A 16,616-nucleotide genomic window follows, 5' to 3' on the forward strand; every position below is an offset into this window, starting at 1 on the left:
GGTGACCCCCAGGGGGTCCTTGAGGGGGGTTCCTGCTCCATATTTTAGTATAGGTAAATTATTGATAGTTATTAGGAACCAAATGGACCCTTACGGGGTCCATTTTCTGTCACTAAGGATTTTACGGTCTCAGAGATAGAAATCGTATCAAACGGGGGTTTGTGGCCTAATGAATATGAAACTGGGGGTCCTTATAATGAAAAGGTTTGAGAACCACTGGTTTAGATGACACATGCTGTTGTTGCTGTACAGGTCAATGGATGTTAGAGTTGGGGGAGGTGGACAATGACCTTCAGGAAGCTCTTCTCGGTAGCCTTGTCGTTGACTCCTCTCCAGGACTCAAACGGTGCCTCCGCCTCCTTGATGTCAATGTAGAACCCGTTGACGGGGTCGCGACCCTGGTACACAGGGGGTTTCCACAGCAACGCCACAGAGTCCCCGCGCACCTCCCTGACCTGCAGATCATGAGGAGGTCCTGTGTGTTCCAATCACAGAGACAGAGCAGAACGCACGGTGTTGAGATAAATGCTAACATTGCAGATCATTCATATACTGTATATTATATATCGTCTCGTCTCTGTCGGGTGGAAACCTCATATGTTCAAAACTGTTACTTTTTAGGATTCAAATTCAAAAACAGCAAAAGTAGCAGATCTACAAGCTAGAAACAGGTCGCTTCACGCCATGTTTCCAGCTTGTAGATCTGTTACTTTTGAACGCATCTGTGTAACCACTTTAACCATTATAATTTAAATATTTTTAACTCAAATCTTTGCTTCTGGGGGTCCTTGGAACAAAGTGTTTTGAGATGGGGGTCCGCGGCCAAATACATATCATTTTGGGTGGCCCTTGACATGAAAAAGTTTGAGAACCACTTTGAGTTAAGCTCATAGCTCTATGAGCTTGTATATCTGCTATTTTGTAATAGCCAAAGTATAAGATAATGGTTAAAGTGGTTAAAATCTAAAACGACAGATGCTTTCCTGGTCTTAATGGGATAAACCAAAGACAACAGCCACGGGTACTACCCACCTGGCACAGCGATGGTCCACTCCTCACAGAGGAAGGTGTCACTGGGCATAGACGGGATGCCCACACCTGCCATGTTGGCGGCTCTCACTTGGAACTGATACTTGCGGTTCTCCTTCAGGTCAGACACCTGGCCGGACGGACAGACGCAGGCGTCAGAACATCAAAGTATCTTTTTATTTTCTCTGACTTCCAGCCTTCAGAATGGATCAGCGTGACGCTGACACACATCAGAGGGACAATGGTCCTCAAAGTCAGTCACCATGTCGTCGCTGTCGGGCAGAAACCTCCATAATCTCCATATTTTAACTTTTTGTGTTTTTTCGTACGGTAAATTAACGCCGTACTTGATCATACTACAGCGTCACACAAAAGCATCAAAAGCAGCCAATCCACAACCTCGAAACGTGGCACGAAGTGACGCGCTTCGAGCTTGTAGATCTACAACTTTTGCTACTTTTGAATTTGACAGTCTTGGACAAATGAGGTTTCCACCCGACAGAGACGATATACAGCTATCAGCTATTTGGAAAGTAGCTGATTGTGAGCTTGTAAATCTGCTATATCTCAAAGAAATCTAGAAAATAATTGAATTTGTTTTAAAATATTTTTGTATGTTTTTTGTATGTGTGTCTCCCTGGCACAAAATATTTTCAGACGGGGGGGGGGGGGGGGGGGGGGGGTCTCCAGCCCAATACATATTAACTCACTGAGTGCCATTAACGTGTTTCACGTGTTTTTACCGCTATGGCGCTGGGTGCCACGTGTTTTTGAAAAATTAGCATAAAAAAACATGTTCAGAACACAAGATATCATCATCTGAAGATGTGCAGCTCCATCCACTCCTTGTTTAACTTAGAACTGAAAAAGGCTGTATCTCGCTTCCTAAGCACTTTTTGTTTTCTGTGAAAAAAACTCTGGTACTTTTCAGAATCAATTCTGAAATAATTCTGGCAATCCTGGCACTCAATGAGTTAATTTGGAGGGTCCTCCTTGGTATGAAAAAGCATTAGAACGTGTGACTCACTCTGTAGGCTCTGTCGCTGACAGACTTGATGTTGGCCTCGTGCCACTTCCCTGTCACCCCATCGATGACCTCACGGTAATCCACAAAGTAGCCGGTGATGTCGGCGCCGCCGATGAACTGCGGCTGCTTCCACGCCAGCACCATGGAGTCCCTCACACACTCCAGCACACTGATGCCGTAGGGAGGTGTAGGAGAGGCTGGGGTACAGTGGAGAGGACTCACGTTAGCACCATGATGATACAATTATGACATCAGTATTGAACGTAATGGGAGACGGAAGCTTTAATCATAGTTTTAATACTGTAATAATGCATTTCATGAGTAGCGCTGGGCGTTATGGACTAAATCATATCACACGTTTGTTCTTTAATACCTTCATATTGATATTGTGACAATATATTGTGGGGATGACTGTTGGTGCTTTCACAAACTATTTTCATAATGACATTTTATTAAATAAATAATCATCAGTAATAAAACACTCAGAAATGCAACCTTTAAAACCAGGAAAAGACAATATCTATGCCATATCATGATATTATAACAATATCCAACATCTAGTGACTGATGAGCTTCAGTGTTCCATTAACTTTCCCATTTCACTGCAAGAACAGGCCATGCCACTTTTCTCTTGCATCTAGTATGACCAAGGTCACAGTATTTCTCATATGTATTATGAATTATTAAAAAATAAAGACGGTCGGTAATACATAGACAATACTTGCTGTAATCTGCTATAATCAAACCACACAATTGAACTGCTTCGTATAAACCTTTGACCTTTTTTATTCCACTGTAATTTGCATAGTAAAGCAGCACTATGTAACTATTCTTTTATGAATAAAATATAAATGTGTCCAATCTGTATGGTAGAGTATGTTAATACAATAGAACTTAATAATACAATTGGGGTTGTCTGTGTCTAGGTCATGTCTGACCTAGACACAGGATCTGTATACAAGATTTTGACCTGATGGTCAAGATTCAATTTATTTCCTGAGCAAGCAGTCCGGCTCTATTAGCGCAATGGTAAAAATGTCAACACTTGCCCAGGAAACCGAGTTCAGAAGAGGAAAGTTACATAGTGCAGCTTAATGCTACGCTAATATTATAATGATTGAAGTGATGATAATTATTATAAGTAATCAAAATGTTTTCTGACTGGTGCAAAATGATCTCTGCATGGGGACTGGACTGAAGGTGTGAATTGGAGGGAGAGTTCTTTCAGCAGGACGTATAGTGTTACATGGTGATAATAAATTTGCCTGTCGGGTGGGAACAGAACAGTCACGTGTCGCTGATATTCGCCCCTATTTAGGGAAAGGGGCGTGGGCTAAGGTTCTACGAGGAAGGGAGGGGAGGAAATAGAGTAGCCTACATCACCAAAAAGGTTCAGGTCACACGTCCTCAGTTCATGTTGTGGTTGGATGACCCACTTTTCAAGGGCAGGGTTGTGATTGGCTGGCTCCTGCAGCGTGTCATAGCTCTACATGTGTATTAATGTGCTCTGACGTGGTCGTGGGCTCTAAAGGAGCCAGCCTTAAGTTAAGGGATAGTTGATTGATTGATTGATTGAATACTTTATTAACAGTTTGCAAATAGTACAGAGGTACGATTTTACAATGATTGTTAAAAGGATAACACAAAAAGCCCTATAGGCCTAGGGGCTTGTTTCTATTGTGGTCCTGTGTATTCAATTCATCAAGAAAGTTAATAAAAAGTCTTCAACAGTGAGGTTGTGCAGCAAATGTATCCCCCTGGTGTGTGTGTTTGTGTGTGTGCCAGCACTGTGATGGTGGCCAGCAATATTATCTAAAGGATGTGACTGTGTTGAGTTAATCTTAACTGGTGTTTTACAGTGACTTACCTTTGAACAACAGGCCTACAGTACCAGTGCTTAATTACATTATATTTTAGGCAGTGGATATTAAGCTGTCGGACGGCATTGGTGAAGCAAACATTATGAGTTGCTGGGCGCTCTCCCAAGAGATCCTATTCCTCACATTGACATCACCAAACCCACGCCTACACATAACCATATAATTCATTGATCAGTTAAACCACACCAAATCCAAGACTCAACTTAATTAAATTATATTAGACTGATCCAACTGCAAGTGTGATTGCCTAAGAAACCAGGACAATCAATTGGTGTAATTTGCAGAGGGTCCAATGGCTGAATATCCACTACCTATATTTTATGCAACTTCCTTGCGAATATGAAAGTCGGACTTCCCAAATTGGTACAGTATTATCTAGACAAGATCTCTTAGAAGAAAAAAAGATGAAGGAAAAAACATGTGAAGAAAGATTTCTCACAAGTAGGGAAATACAGAGCAATTACATTTGAAGTAGTATTTATTTTCTCAGATTTGATGAAGGGGGTTGACGTCTGACCAGTGCTCACCTTCAGAGACTTCGGGGTCTCTCCCGGGCCTCTCTTTCCCCCGTTTAGCAGAACCGTCTACAGGCAACTTACGTGCTTGGCCGCCGCCGGTCAGCGGCTCTGCGGCTGTGCCTACAGCCTGATCCTTAACCTGGGCTAAGGGTACTTTGTCCCTGACAGTGCGGCTAAGCGGGTCAGAAATAGAGCCTGACATGGAGTCTGTGACCGAGTCATTCACCACCACCACCAGGTCGGGGGCGAAGGTCACACTGCCCCTCTTGGCCCCCTTGCTTTTACCCTCCACCGTGGTCACAGACTCTGAGAGGCCTGGACCACCCGAAGCCCCAGCCTGGGCCTTCGTGGGCCTGGCCCCTGCCCATGTCACAGTGTCAGTTTGAGCGTTGGGCTTGTTGCGCATAGTGTCAGGGGGGTACTGGACGGTCGCATGCGTGCCCGTCCAGCAGTGTGGCCTGTGCTCGGTTAGTCCACCCACGTAAACCCCCGGCCCCATCTCCGGCAACACACCGTGACGAATACCGCCCCCTACAGGAGTTATAGCGGAGAAAAAAAGCAAAAAGAGGCTATTTTAGACAGGCACTGGATCCCGTTCACCAAGACAGCTTCACGTTCATTGTCAATCACACACCATTCAAGAGCTACATTAGGAAAGAGAACAAGCAGAAGAAGAAATTATTATCCTTCATAGCAATAAATCGCTGGTGTCGGGCAGAAACCTCATATCTCCATATTTCAACTTTTTATGTTTTTTTCGTAGATTAATGTCCTACTATACTTCATCATACAAAAGTGTTAAACAAAGGTAGTGAAAATAGCCGATCTACAAGCTCACAGTTGTGAGCTTGTAGATCGGCTATTTTCACTATCTTAAGTCGTAAAATACGTAAAATAATAACAAAGGAACACTTTTGGACAAATGAGGTTTCCATCCGACAGTGACGATATCAAATACAATACAATGTCTTCATCTGATGAAGTGGGACATGAAGACAAGATGATCAACAAGTGACATCTATGGGAGGATGTCGCTTGGCACCATCCATAGACTACACGGCAGCCATTTGTCTCTTACATCATGCTCAGTGGATTTACTCACCTCCACTTTATGAGATGAGGGTTTTCCACCCTTCCAGTATAACGTAAGAGCAAAATGGCTGCCGTGTGACTATGGACAATTAGGGTTTATGACACGGCAAGGGCATATGAAGCAGGAAAGTTAGTTAATGTGTGTGTGCGTGCGTGCGTGCGTGCGTGCGTGCGTGCGCGTGCGTGTGTGTGCGTAAAAAGCTAACCGTAGCCTAGTTTAGGAATCATAGATTTCATTACATCTGTGGGTTAAACTAAAAATATGAACCTATTACATATTAGTGTAATAGTCCAAAAAGATGCTTAATAGTTAACATATCACCATTTGCTAAAAACAAGTTGAAATCTGTTACTATTTTTTGTGTTCTTTGTGTTCTGTTGATACTTAGATTTCTAAGAAATACATAGATATTGTCACTAAGAGTGTTTCATAAGCTGCTCAGCTCGATTTTTTAAATACTTTGTTGTATGACGGAGTTGTGTGAAGAAAATAGCCAATCTGCAAACAATCTACAACGCGCCGCATTGTGAGCTTGTAGATTGGCATGCGACTAGTATAAGTTAAGCATTAGCTGTTTTAGTCACAGTGCAGAGAGACAAAATGGAGCAACTGGGAAGCAGGGATCAGTTGGAATGCAGACGTAAGAGGAGAGCATGCAGGCCAGAGACATACTAACAGTAACATTGCTCTGTTTCATGCAGTATCTATCTATCTATTATCGTCTGGAGGATTGATTACCCATTATAAATACTGTATGATATACAAATGCATAAATGCACAATCTTCTATATAAAATTCTAATAGTCTTGTCTGTCTGTGAGTCTGTCATATAGTGCCAATGCCTGATGCATAGCCCATATATGGCCATGCCTGACGTCACAGTATACTGACGTATGTGTGTCAAATAAGTACAGGACATGCCTGACGTCTGCAAATCTCTGTTGTTGGCAATGGTTTCTGTTGTGTGTGACGTCAACACAGAGCTTGATCAGTGCTGAGTGCGAGAGAGAGAGAGACAAGTACAGAGAGAGAGAGAGAGAGAGAGAGAGAGAGAGAGAGAGAGAGAGAGAGAAGGGAGAAAGATAGCCTATTGCCCTATTTCATCCACTTCATAACCCAGCCAATGGTGTGCACCGAAATCTGAACACACTGATTTGTGACTCGTTGTCAGTCATTTAAATACAGTTCTGTGCATGAAGGTTTCAACAGAGCAATACTACTTGGTTAGTGTTCCCAGGTGAAAATAGAAAACAAACAATGCAAAATCAAAGGCACTATAGGGGGATTGGTGTAATAGACTATCTGTGGGTGGGGGGGGGGGTACCTTTAACACCAGCTGAGGGTTGCCGACACGGCTCGTGTCCAGGATAGGAGAGAGGGAAATGGGGTGTGGGTGGGTGGTGCACGTGACAGGGGAACGGACGCAAGGTGGGGTTGGTTGGTTTGCAACAACCACTGAGTTGGATCGCACTGACCCAAATTAGAGGAAGTCTACAAGTCCTGACCCTGATCCCACCTCAGGTTGTGCGGGGAGGAGGGGGGATAGAGGTGGCTGCGAGCGTGGGTGGGCGGGTGGGTGGGATCGGCGGGTGGGGCACATGACAGGTGCACAATAACGTGACGTGACTAGGTAGCGTAGTGGAAACCATGTGAAACAACAACAACATATAAAAGTGTAGATGGTACACAGAGTTGAAGACATACTGTATCTCAATGGCCATTAAAAGACATTGGCAGCCCACGTAAAGACATACTGTATAATATGGAGTATGGAAACATCTGCAGAGTTCCAGGTCTGTTTCCAGAAATCAAATTTTCCTTAAGCAATATAGCAAAACATAAAACATAATTGGCATAAATATAGGTTCATACTATTACTACTAGCCTTATTCCAATGCATGTACCTCTGGATTCAACTATTGTAAATAATGTAACAATTGAAAACAAATAACAAAAAATAAGAAAAGAATAAGAATAATTATTCTATTTTGTATTACATATTATATATTATGTATTTAAACAATTACTACTGTGTATTTACAGCACTTGTTCTGGTCAACAACACACTGGCCAGAGGTCATTTTTGAGTGCTGCTGAAAGTGGATTATGGGTCTCATTATCTCTGCATATCTGATCCTATCACCTCTTACCCTCTTGTATGAAGCTGTCCAGACCTTTTCACTTTACTCACCGATAGCAGCCTTGACCTTAACAGGCTCAGATTCCGGGGAACAACCACTGATCCCAGCGGCATTCAGCGCTCTCACCCTGAACACATAGGTCTCTCCCGTCACCAGACCATGGCAGATAAATCTGAACACAAGGGAACACAAGTTGACACAGAGACAACATTCTGTTCAATCCAATTGGACATCTGTGATCAGCTTTTACATGAAATATAGTCTGGCCCAAAAAGCAGTCAAGAGAACAAGTGAGGGCAAGACATTTTAAGACACTGATTGAAGGTCTTATTTTAGTTTCCCAGAAGACATTCAAGGACACATCAAATCAGTCTGTTGGAAAAATAAAAGCGAAACCATATTTCACGAGTCCAATTGTACATTTTAAAATGCTGTTTCGTCTTTAAAATTAGATATCGTGATGTCTTGGGAGACTAGACAAAATATTCACAGATACTCTAAACTTTAGAGGCGTTAGAGTCTAAAGCCTGTAAAGCGATCATCGTACTTCATTTCCCAGTGATTTTGGTTTTGCTCTTATTGTCCAACATGCCAATATTGTCTAAGCGAGCTACATTATTTGTGGTTTCTTAATGGAATTTAAGTGGATCTGGATATGTTTAAGGGTACATTTTTGCAATGTATCCATTTACCTGGTGCTCTTAACAGGTTTGTTGTTGCAGGGCTCCCAGGCGTCACTGCCCACAATGCTGCACTCAATGTAGTATCCAACCAGCTCCTGGGCATCTTGGGACTTCTCCCAGGAAACGACCACTGATGTGTCTGTGTTTCTGGTTGGAACCACGCGGCCCGGGGCAGATGGGATATCTGTGGACGGGAAGAAGACGGTGTGCGAAAGAAAAACCAGAGTGAACCGTGTGCAACGTGCCTCGGAGCGAGATCATTCCATCCATGCTCTGATTACCAGTGGTGGAAAAAGTACTCCAATTATTTACTTAAGTAAAAGTATCAATAGCACAATGTAGACGTACTCTGTTACAAGTAAAAGTACTGTATTAAAAATGTACTTGAGTACCAAAAGTAATACTACTGATTATGCAGAATGTCCCATTTCACAAGTTTTCATATGTATAAAAAACATTTGAAAATAGCAGATCTCACAACGTGCCGCATTGCAACGCGTTGTGAGCTTGTAGATCGGCTATTTTCAAATAGCCAAAGGATACATATGGCTGAAGTGGTTAAAGTATGTTTTGTAATAATAATCAAAATCTACAAAGTAACTAGTAACTAAAGTTTTCAAATAATTGTAGTGGAGTAAAAAGTACAACATTTGCCTTTGAGATATAGTGGAGTAGAAGTAAATGTATTGAAAATTGGAAATACTCCAGTACTCCACCACTGCTCTGATTACATGGATGGTTCACCGTTTACGTCTTGAACAAATGATGCAAATGATGACTCCTCCTCACCAAGTTTGTCACCAACGGTGGTGGGCTCGGTGGGAGCCGAGGGCTCCCCGACACCGGCAGAGTTACAGCAGCGCACGCGGAAGCTGTAGGACTTGCCCTCGGCGAGGTCGAACAGAGCGAAGCGAGGAGATTTAACTGGGAGCTCTGTGTTCACTCTCTGCCAGGTGTCTGTGCCAGCGACACACTGAAAGAACACAGGATTGAAGCATCAACCATCATATACATTCACATATATAATCGTTTTGATCAGGTCCACACTGTATAGGTAATTTCTGTAAGCGTTTGATGTTAACATAGGCATAATTTTACCTTTTCCACGTAGTACATGATGCCCTCGTTGCCTTTCTCACCCGGTGGCTTCCAGCTTAGCACCACGTAGTTTTTGGTGGCCTCTGTCACCTGCAGCTCGTGTGGCTTGCTAGGAACCACGCCCTCTGACCGGGACAAGAGAGACGCATCAAGAATTATAGTTCACTTAACTTTTTAGCTTTAATAGAAACAAGGATGGAAATATATCACAGAAATCATTCAAAAGTCTTGAATCCCTTTGGGGTTCCTACCTGCAGGCTCCTCCTCTGTGACAATGATCTGACCAGTCCAAGGAGCAGACGTACCTTCAGGGCAAGACACAGTGTAAGAAGATGCCTAAAATATTATCATAATATCGTGCAAAAACATGAAAGATTGAGACATTTACGCACATAAAATAATAGAATGACTACAATAGATAATGGGGTCACTTAAGATCGATGTATCATGTTTAACCTTTACTTAGTCTGATGAAGAGCCGATAGGCTCAAAACTTCACTTTCAATAATGGTGTAAAAGGAACCAAAATAAAACTTTTAAACTTTGGAGCAGGATCCAGTGGGTGGACCTTATTTTTCTTTATGGATTCTAACCTTTACTTAATCAGATTTACTGCTTTGGGATTGAGAATCCAATTTTCAGGGGCGACATATAGCAGGCTAGTCAGCCAAGCGAGCGTCGTCCAAACAAAATAGAAAACTTGGAGACAAACAACATGCAGAAACAACTGGACATTATTGGGCAGTGTGGGTGGTTCAACACTACACTACACATCGTCTCTGTCGGGTGGAAATCTGTCCAAAACTGTTACCTTTCAGGATTCAAATTCAAAAACAGCAAAAGTAGCAGATTTACAAGCTCAAAACATGGTGCGAAGCGACGCGTTTTGAGCTTGTAGATCTGCTACTTTTGATGCTTTTGTGTGACACTGTCGTATGATCAAGTAGGGGCGTTAATTTACAAAAAAAAAAACACAAAAAGTTAGAATATGGAGATAAGAGGTTTCTGCCGAACAGCAACAACATAAAGATAAGGCCTGCCACCGGTACCTCTCATGCGGGCCTTGTCAGCAGGGTCCATGGCAGCCACTGGCTCAGAGGCTCTGGAGGGCCGGCTCATGCCGCTGCTGTTGACAGCGCGCACGCGGAACATATATGAACGTCCTTCCACCAGGCCTGTCACCGGGAAACGGGCAAATTTGATCGGGGTGTCATTGCACTGGATCCAGTGGTTGGTCCCAACCTCACATCTGAGCACAATGAGGGAAAAAAAGATTGCACACATTCAACAGACGTTAAGCATAGTATGTTCCTACATTCTCAGTGGAGGGGATTAGAGTAGGGCAGGCAAAGGATTCTGTCCAGTTGTATTAGCCTTGGATTTTCCCCATTGTCTGAGTATAATAGTTGTCTCAGTAGGCATCTCTTTTGTACTGTATTTGTGTTTGTATTTGTTGATGACATGTATTATTGTGTGAATTCTTTATGTTGAAGAATTGAATACATAGGACCACAATGGAAAGTCCCGAGGACTTTTTTGTGTCATCTTTTTAGCCATAATGTCTTACTGTACCATGTGCTGTTTGCATTTCTGAATAATAGAGTATTCAATCAATCAATCAAAGGCATACTGTATGTTTCAGGCATTTTAGTGAGTGAGCAGGTAGTAAAATCAGTGGCTCAAGACTAAGAGATAGGTGCACTTCAACAAAACACTCCTGTGGAGGGGTTCCTAACAGAGACATTGTAGTTATCTCTTTGAAGGACCATGCCGGTGGTCTGGCATGTTCAGCCTATTATACGACTCACAGTATACTTGATATTACTGCCCACCGAGGTTTGTTTGATTTTCGAGGATGCCACTGGATTCCATTATTTTCAATACAGTATTAAGAAAATCTACTTGCAGAGGCTCGAAAATTGCTTGAGATACTGTAGGTATCACTTCATTCTAATGCATTTTAAATCTAGGATTGATTTGAAATTATCCCTGGAGAAATTCAAACGTCTGTGACTTCTTAACTTCAGAATTATGTGTAGCCAACATTGATTCAATTACGATACACAAGAGACTTTTGTTAATATTTGAATGACTTTGGAGAAAAGGTGAAAAAAACGAAAAAAAAATAAGCCATCAACGGGATTGACAGCGTTATGGTCCTTTAACTCTTTGACCAACATGCTATCCTGACCGTTTCTCAACTCATTGAGGGCTCTCATTTCTGAAAGGATCGGAGGGGAGAGGGGGGAGGGACTATTATGGTAGTGTTAGAAACCAGAGTGCAGGCAGTGACATACAGTAGTGCGTACTAGTGACTGACCTGTCCACAAAGTAGCCCAGGATGGAGTTGCCGCGGTCAATCGCTGGCTGCTTCCAGCTCACAATGATGTAGTCCTTATTGCCCTCCAGACAGCGCACATCCAGAGGGGCGCCTGGGGCCCCTTCCACCTCAGCCTCAGCATCTGATGGATACAGAAGCAAACACATTAGTGTTGTTTTGACTTTATTTATTGTTATTCCTTGTCTTTGTTCAGGGCTCTAACAGCTTCAGGGGGAAAAAAAACTCTCCTTCAGTCTTGAGCTCTGCATACTATTTTTTGGCCCTGTATTTTGGTCTTTGACTCTTTCTTGGTCTTTTTTTTTCACCTGTAAATTATAGCAGTAGACAATGTAAATAGTTCACATTTATAAATGTATAAATATTTATATTTCTTAAAAACCCAGAACATATTTGTCACCACTAAGTACTTAATGTGCACATACATTTATATTTGACTGTATGGCTCTAACAGTATAAGAACTGTTGTCTACTGTGTCAGATAAGACCCATCTGGTCTTATCAACTTATGTTTGCTATGCTATACAATGTACAGGTAGTGTGATTTTCTATATTTATATTGTAAACCCTGATTGCAAACAAGATGACCCCCTATTTGAAACAATACAATTTGTATCAACTTAAAGCCAAATGCACGGCTTTCACGTGAAGGTGTATCGATAGTGCTTTAATTCCAGCTGGGTGTTTGACCCTTCCCGAACTCATAGGGGGCTCAAAGGGCTCGGTGCCAGGAATGTCACTGGTCTTAAGCACAAGCCGAGAGCAAAGAGAGAGTGGGCAGCAGGGACAGAATTAGCAGCCGCCAGCCCCTGAGTGAAAGGGGATAAGAGCGGAGACTCTTAAAGGTTGTGGCTATGGGTAAAGCAAGGCCTCTTTGCAAGACTTTTGGCATACTCGTAGCTACCAAATATCTTGGGTATAATGTAAAATGAATCTGTAGACGGGTCCCAACCAATTTTTATGGGACCAAATTTTATGGGTTGGGAGTAAATATCCCTTTTTTTTCGTTTCCTACATAAAAAAAATTAAACATTTTTTTAAAAGGTTGAAACCCCAAAAAATCACAACTTTTCATCAATTAAAAACAATTCCAACATTTCCCCAAGTATTTCACAAATACAAATAAAATAAAATCTAATTATTTCTATAAATAAATTAAGGTCAGCAGATCTGCTATTTTCACTAGTTTGGGTCCCGGGCAAACGTCTAATTTCTCTTTTGGGTCTTGAGCTTGGGAACCACTGCTGTAGACTGTATGGAGTATGGAGTGTACATTTGTTTACTTACTTAAAGCACATCAAATTTCTCAAATGTGTTGATTCTGTTGATTCTGATTCTCATTGTCAATAATCACAACATTTTCTTGAGGCCACAAGATGATTATTTTTTTTCAGCAAGTGAGAAATTGTTCGGTAAGCTGTGATGAACGAGAAGTTTCTTAAATTTTACACTGACTTAATGACAGTGACCTACTGGTTGGAAGATATTGAAGACTGATGTCATTTGCACATTGTTGTCATTTACACATTGTTGTTTGTCCTGTAAATTGTTATTGTCCCAAGTTTAATGTTTTGTCTTACAGTATGTTACATGTGGCATCTACACCAGAACACATTCTTGTATATGTCCCACATACTAGCAATAAAGTGTTGGAGTTCTGATTTTTTTCCCGTTGGTTTGGAGTGTTATCCATCACCCATTTAATTCCCAGTTTTGTTTGCACTACATACAGTAAAGTAACATTTGACTATAAAATTCAAAGTTGAGAAGGAAAACTTCAGAAGAGAGGAAAACTTTCTTACAGAGAAAGAAGCTGGCTGAAATGACAGACAGACAGACAGGTGGGTCAGAGGGAGACAGACGCACAGAGATTTTATCACATATAAGGAAGCCATGAGCCTATTGTCTCTCCTTGAGGTAGATATACACATCCGTATGGTGTTCACAGCCAAAACTCTTCCCATAGCTGAGCTCTCTGTGAATAACCCCCTACCGTAGGTCTGGCTAAACTGGGCCCAGATAGGTCAGCAACATTAAGGAAACAGTTGACTAATACCTGGCCTCCGTTTTATTGGGTGACCCTGAAGCGTGCCAGATGGAGCAGGTGTCTATTCTTCTCGCCAACATGTGAAGGTCACCTCATCATTGTGTACGAGCCACAATAATTTAGATAAGCTCCACTGCTCAGCTTTTCCATGTTAGTTATTCATACCGATGCCAGGTAGCTGCCACTCTGTGGTCTTTATTACCAGCAGTCTATAGAAACAGTCCGCACTCACAAGGTGAATTGTCTTTCAACACGTTTCGTCTACTCAGGCTTTCATCAGTATATATAAAAAAACACGCTGATGAAGGCCTTAGTAGCCAAAACACGTCCGTTTTTCATGACTGCTCCTGCGGTAAATTAAATAGATAAAAGAAAATTAACCTTGTGAGTGTGGACTGTTTCTATAGAGTCTGCACCCATCTGTCCTTCTCTTAATCAATTGACAGTAGAGCAGGCTCAGCTCGGGACGTCTGTCCCCTAGTATTTTGATACTTGATTACCTGCATCCATTTAAGACCACATGCACCCACATCTAAACTCTGAGAGTATTCATTGTTATCTTGTGTTAGAGGAAGTGACGGGGTGCCAGGTGACCTTGATCAGCCGCCAGGCCAACGGAAACATTGCGGCAGGCCATAAACAAGAGGCTGTGTCTATTATACTGTAACTACTGTGAATAATATGAAAATGGTGACATATTGGTATCCATAATCACAGCTAAGATCACTGTTTACTTATCCCTCCCAACTGATGACGAACTGAAAAGATTGTGACTTCAATAACAGCATATAAACAGCAAATACATCATATCATTTAGTATATACAGACAGCAAGGAAGGCAAAGTTATAATGGACAACGCCCCACCTGTCACAAAGACATACGCAGAGTAGGTCTCGTATCCAGACTTGGTGATGACACGCAGGGTGTAGAGCCCTTCGTCCTCCTTGTTGAGGTGTGTGAGGGTCAGCGTGGCCTTGTCTCCACTGAAGTGCATGTGGGTCCACTTACTCGAACTGAGCAGAACGTCTGGAAGATAGGACAGATACCACTTAAACATTTCCACTGTATGTGTAGAGAAGTTCTGTGTGATGATCTGTGATCTAATTCCCCCAGATTCGGCACAAACATGGGGATGAATTCATTCTACTATTATGCCACCAAAATGTGGAATGCCCTACCACCAGCCATCAAAAAGTGCGACTCCCTACCCTCCTTCAAAACAAAAAAAAAAAGAGCACCCAATTTGTAACTGGACCTAGACAAGTCTTCTATAGCTTGCCAAAAGAAATAACCCCCCACTGTTTTTCTGTAAATATACTTTTACTTCTCCTAATATTGATGATTTCTTGTATGGTATGAAATGCCATGAAAGGTGCTATATAAACAAGGTGTATTATTATAAGTATTATTATTAATGCCCAGAAGCCTAAAGTCTTCCTTGGCCAGGGGTTAGGGGGTGAGGGGGAGATTAGCTGTGTGCGGTACATGCTGGTTTCCCATGCAGCAGACCACTGTATGTGCAGCAGAGTAGCTCTGTCCAAGCCAAGAAGCCTATAATGTCTTCCTTGAGCAAGAGAGGATTTCTCTTTGGAAGATCAGTGGTTGTAAACACATAAAACGACAGTCTAATATAGATTGTATTAAAGGAAAATCATAGTTAATTCATAAGTAATTACACTAATTTAATGGGATTTCATTATTGTTTGTCCTTTGCGAACCTGGCACAAACAAGATTAAATGTATATGATATCATTATGGAATGATATAGGTCACATATTCCACACTCCTCGTGTAATGAGATGATATTTCAATGTGCTGTATCTGTCAGCAGTGAGTGAAACTCGGGTGTACAGTAGAGCGAGCCAGATCTAATACAGATCACGAGCCTCGACAGGTGAGCCAAGAAGGCTTCTAGTGATCTGCCAGTCTTCCTATTCTGGTCACCCGACAAACCAATGGTAGACCAGAGAGGTTAGAGAAGTCAGGCTTGTGACCGGAAGGTCACTACATTGGACCCCTGGACCAGTGCACGGAAATCTGAAGGGAGAATATAGGAATGAGAAACCTCCTCAACTCCCTAAGGTGCCCTAAGGGCTCGGCCTCGGAGATCATTTGTCCCCACAAGCACAGGACTTCTGAACAAACAGGCCCCATCTCAGTTCTGCCCATACAATGTGTAATTAAGAGAGGAGCTGTGTAGTATTGTCAATTTATTGTGTGATCTGTCCATGTATTGTGTATTCATGTGTTGTGATTTTTGTGTCCTGATGGCTGCTTGGCGTAAAATGAATTTCCGCAATGACAAATAAAGCATCTATCTATCTATCTATGTATCTATCTATGTATACTGTATATTTTCATTATTTGAACTGTTCCTTTCTTGTGTCCTGTTTTCTCATTGATCTTCCTCTATCTCTAGCCTCCCTTTCCTGAAAACTACAAATGATGGAGCTTGCGCAAAATAAGAAAAAAAAGAACACATTTCATACACTGATTCTGGTTTCAATTCTCTCCATACTTTTTCCTTGATTAATTAAATATATAAATATATATATATATATATATATATATATATGAGCATTTTACTTACCATCTCTGTACCACTGGATCTCTGGTTGGTAGCGTTGTAGGACAGGATAGACGATGACCGTGCATCCCAGACTCATGGTCTCACCTTCCCTTCCGAACGACACGCCGAATGTGTCCGTGATGTGAGTCTGGAAGGTGATGCCATACTCAGAAACCAGTCCCTCTATAAGAC

General features: G+C 42.0%; 1 protein-coding gene across 12 annotated transcripts in view; it reads right to left on the minus strand.

Annotated features, from left to right (window-relative positions):
* The window catches only part of LOC311039264 (myomesin-1-like), a 47,224-nt gene that overhangs the window by 17,900 nt on the left and 12,708 nt on the right, over positions 1-16,616 (minus strand). For 8 of the 12 annotated variants that reach the window (XM_084049012.1, XM_084049007.1, XM_084049009.1 and 5 more), the window contains 13 exons: positions 16,446-16,607; positions 14,720-14,881; positions 11,790-11,931; positions 10,519-10,718; positions 9,721-9,774; positions 9,470-9,594; positions 9,161-9,344; positions 8,381-8,555; positions 7,739-7,860; positions 4,464-4,985; positions 2,057-2,253; positions 1,033-1,159; positions 291-475 (listed from right to left, as the gene is read on the minus strand). In XM_084049012.1, coding sequence (XP_083905138.1) covers positions 291-475; positions 1,033-1,159; positions 2,057-2,253; positions 4,464-4,985; positions 7,739-7,860; positions 8,381-8,555; positions 9,161-9,344; positions 9,470-9,594; positions 9,721-9,774; positions 10,519-10,718; positions 11,790-11,931; positions 14,720-14,881; positions 16,446-16,607 — 2,357 coding nt within the window. The remainder of the gene's footprint in view (positions 1-290; positions 476-1,032; positions 1,160-2,056; positions 2,254-4,463; positions 4,986-7,738; positions 7,861-8,380; positions 8,556-9,160; positions 9,345-9,469; positions 9,595-9,720; positions 9,775-10,518; positions 10,719-11,789; positions 11,932-14,719; positions 14,882-16,445; positions 16,608-16,616) is intronic. The other 4 variants (XM_084049013.1, XM_084049014.1, XM_084049005.1 and 1 more) reach the window with 1 other exon arrangement.

The sequence above is a fragment of the Gymnoscopelus microlampas genome (assembly GCF_963454915.1).
Source record: "Gymnoscopelus microlampas genome assembly, chromosome: 22".
Lineage (NCBI taxonomy): Eukaryota > Metazoa > Chordata > Actinopteri > Myctophiformes > Myctophidae > Gymnoscopelus > Gymnoscopelus microlampas.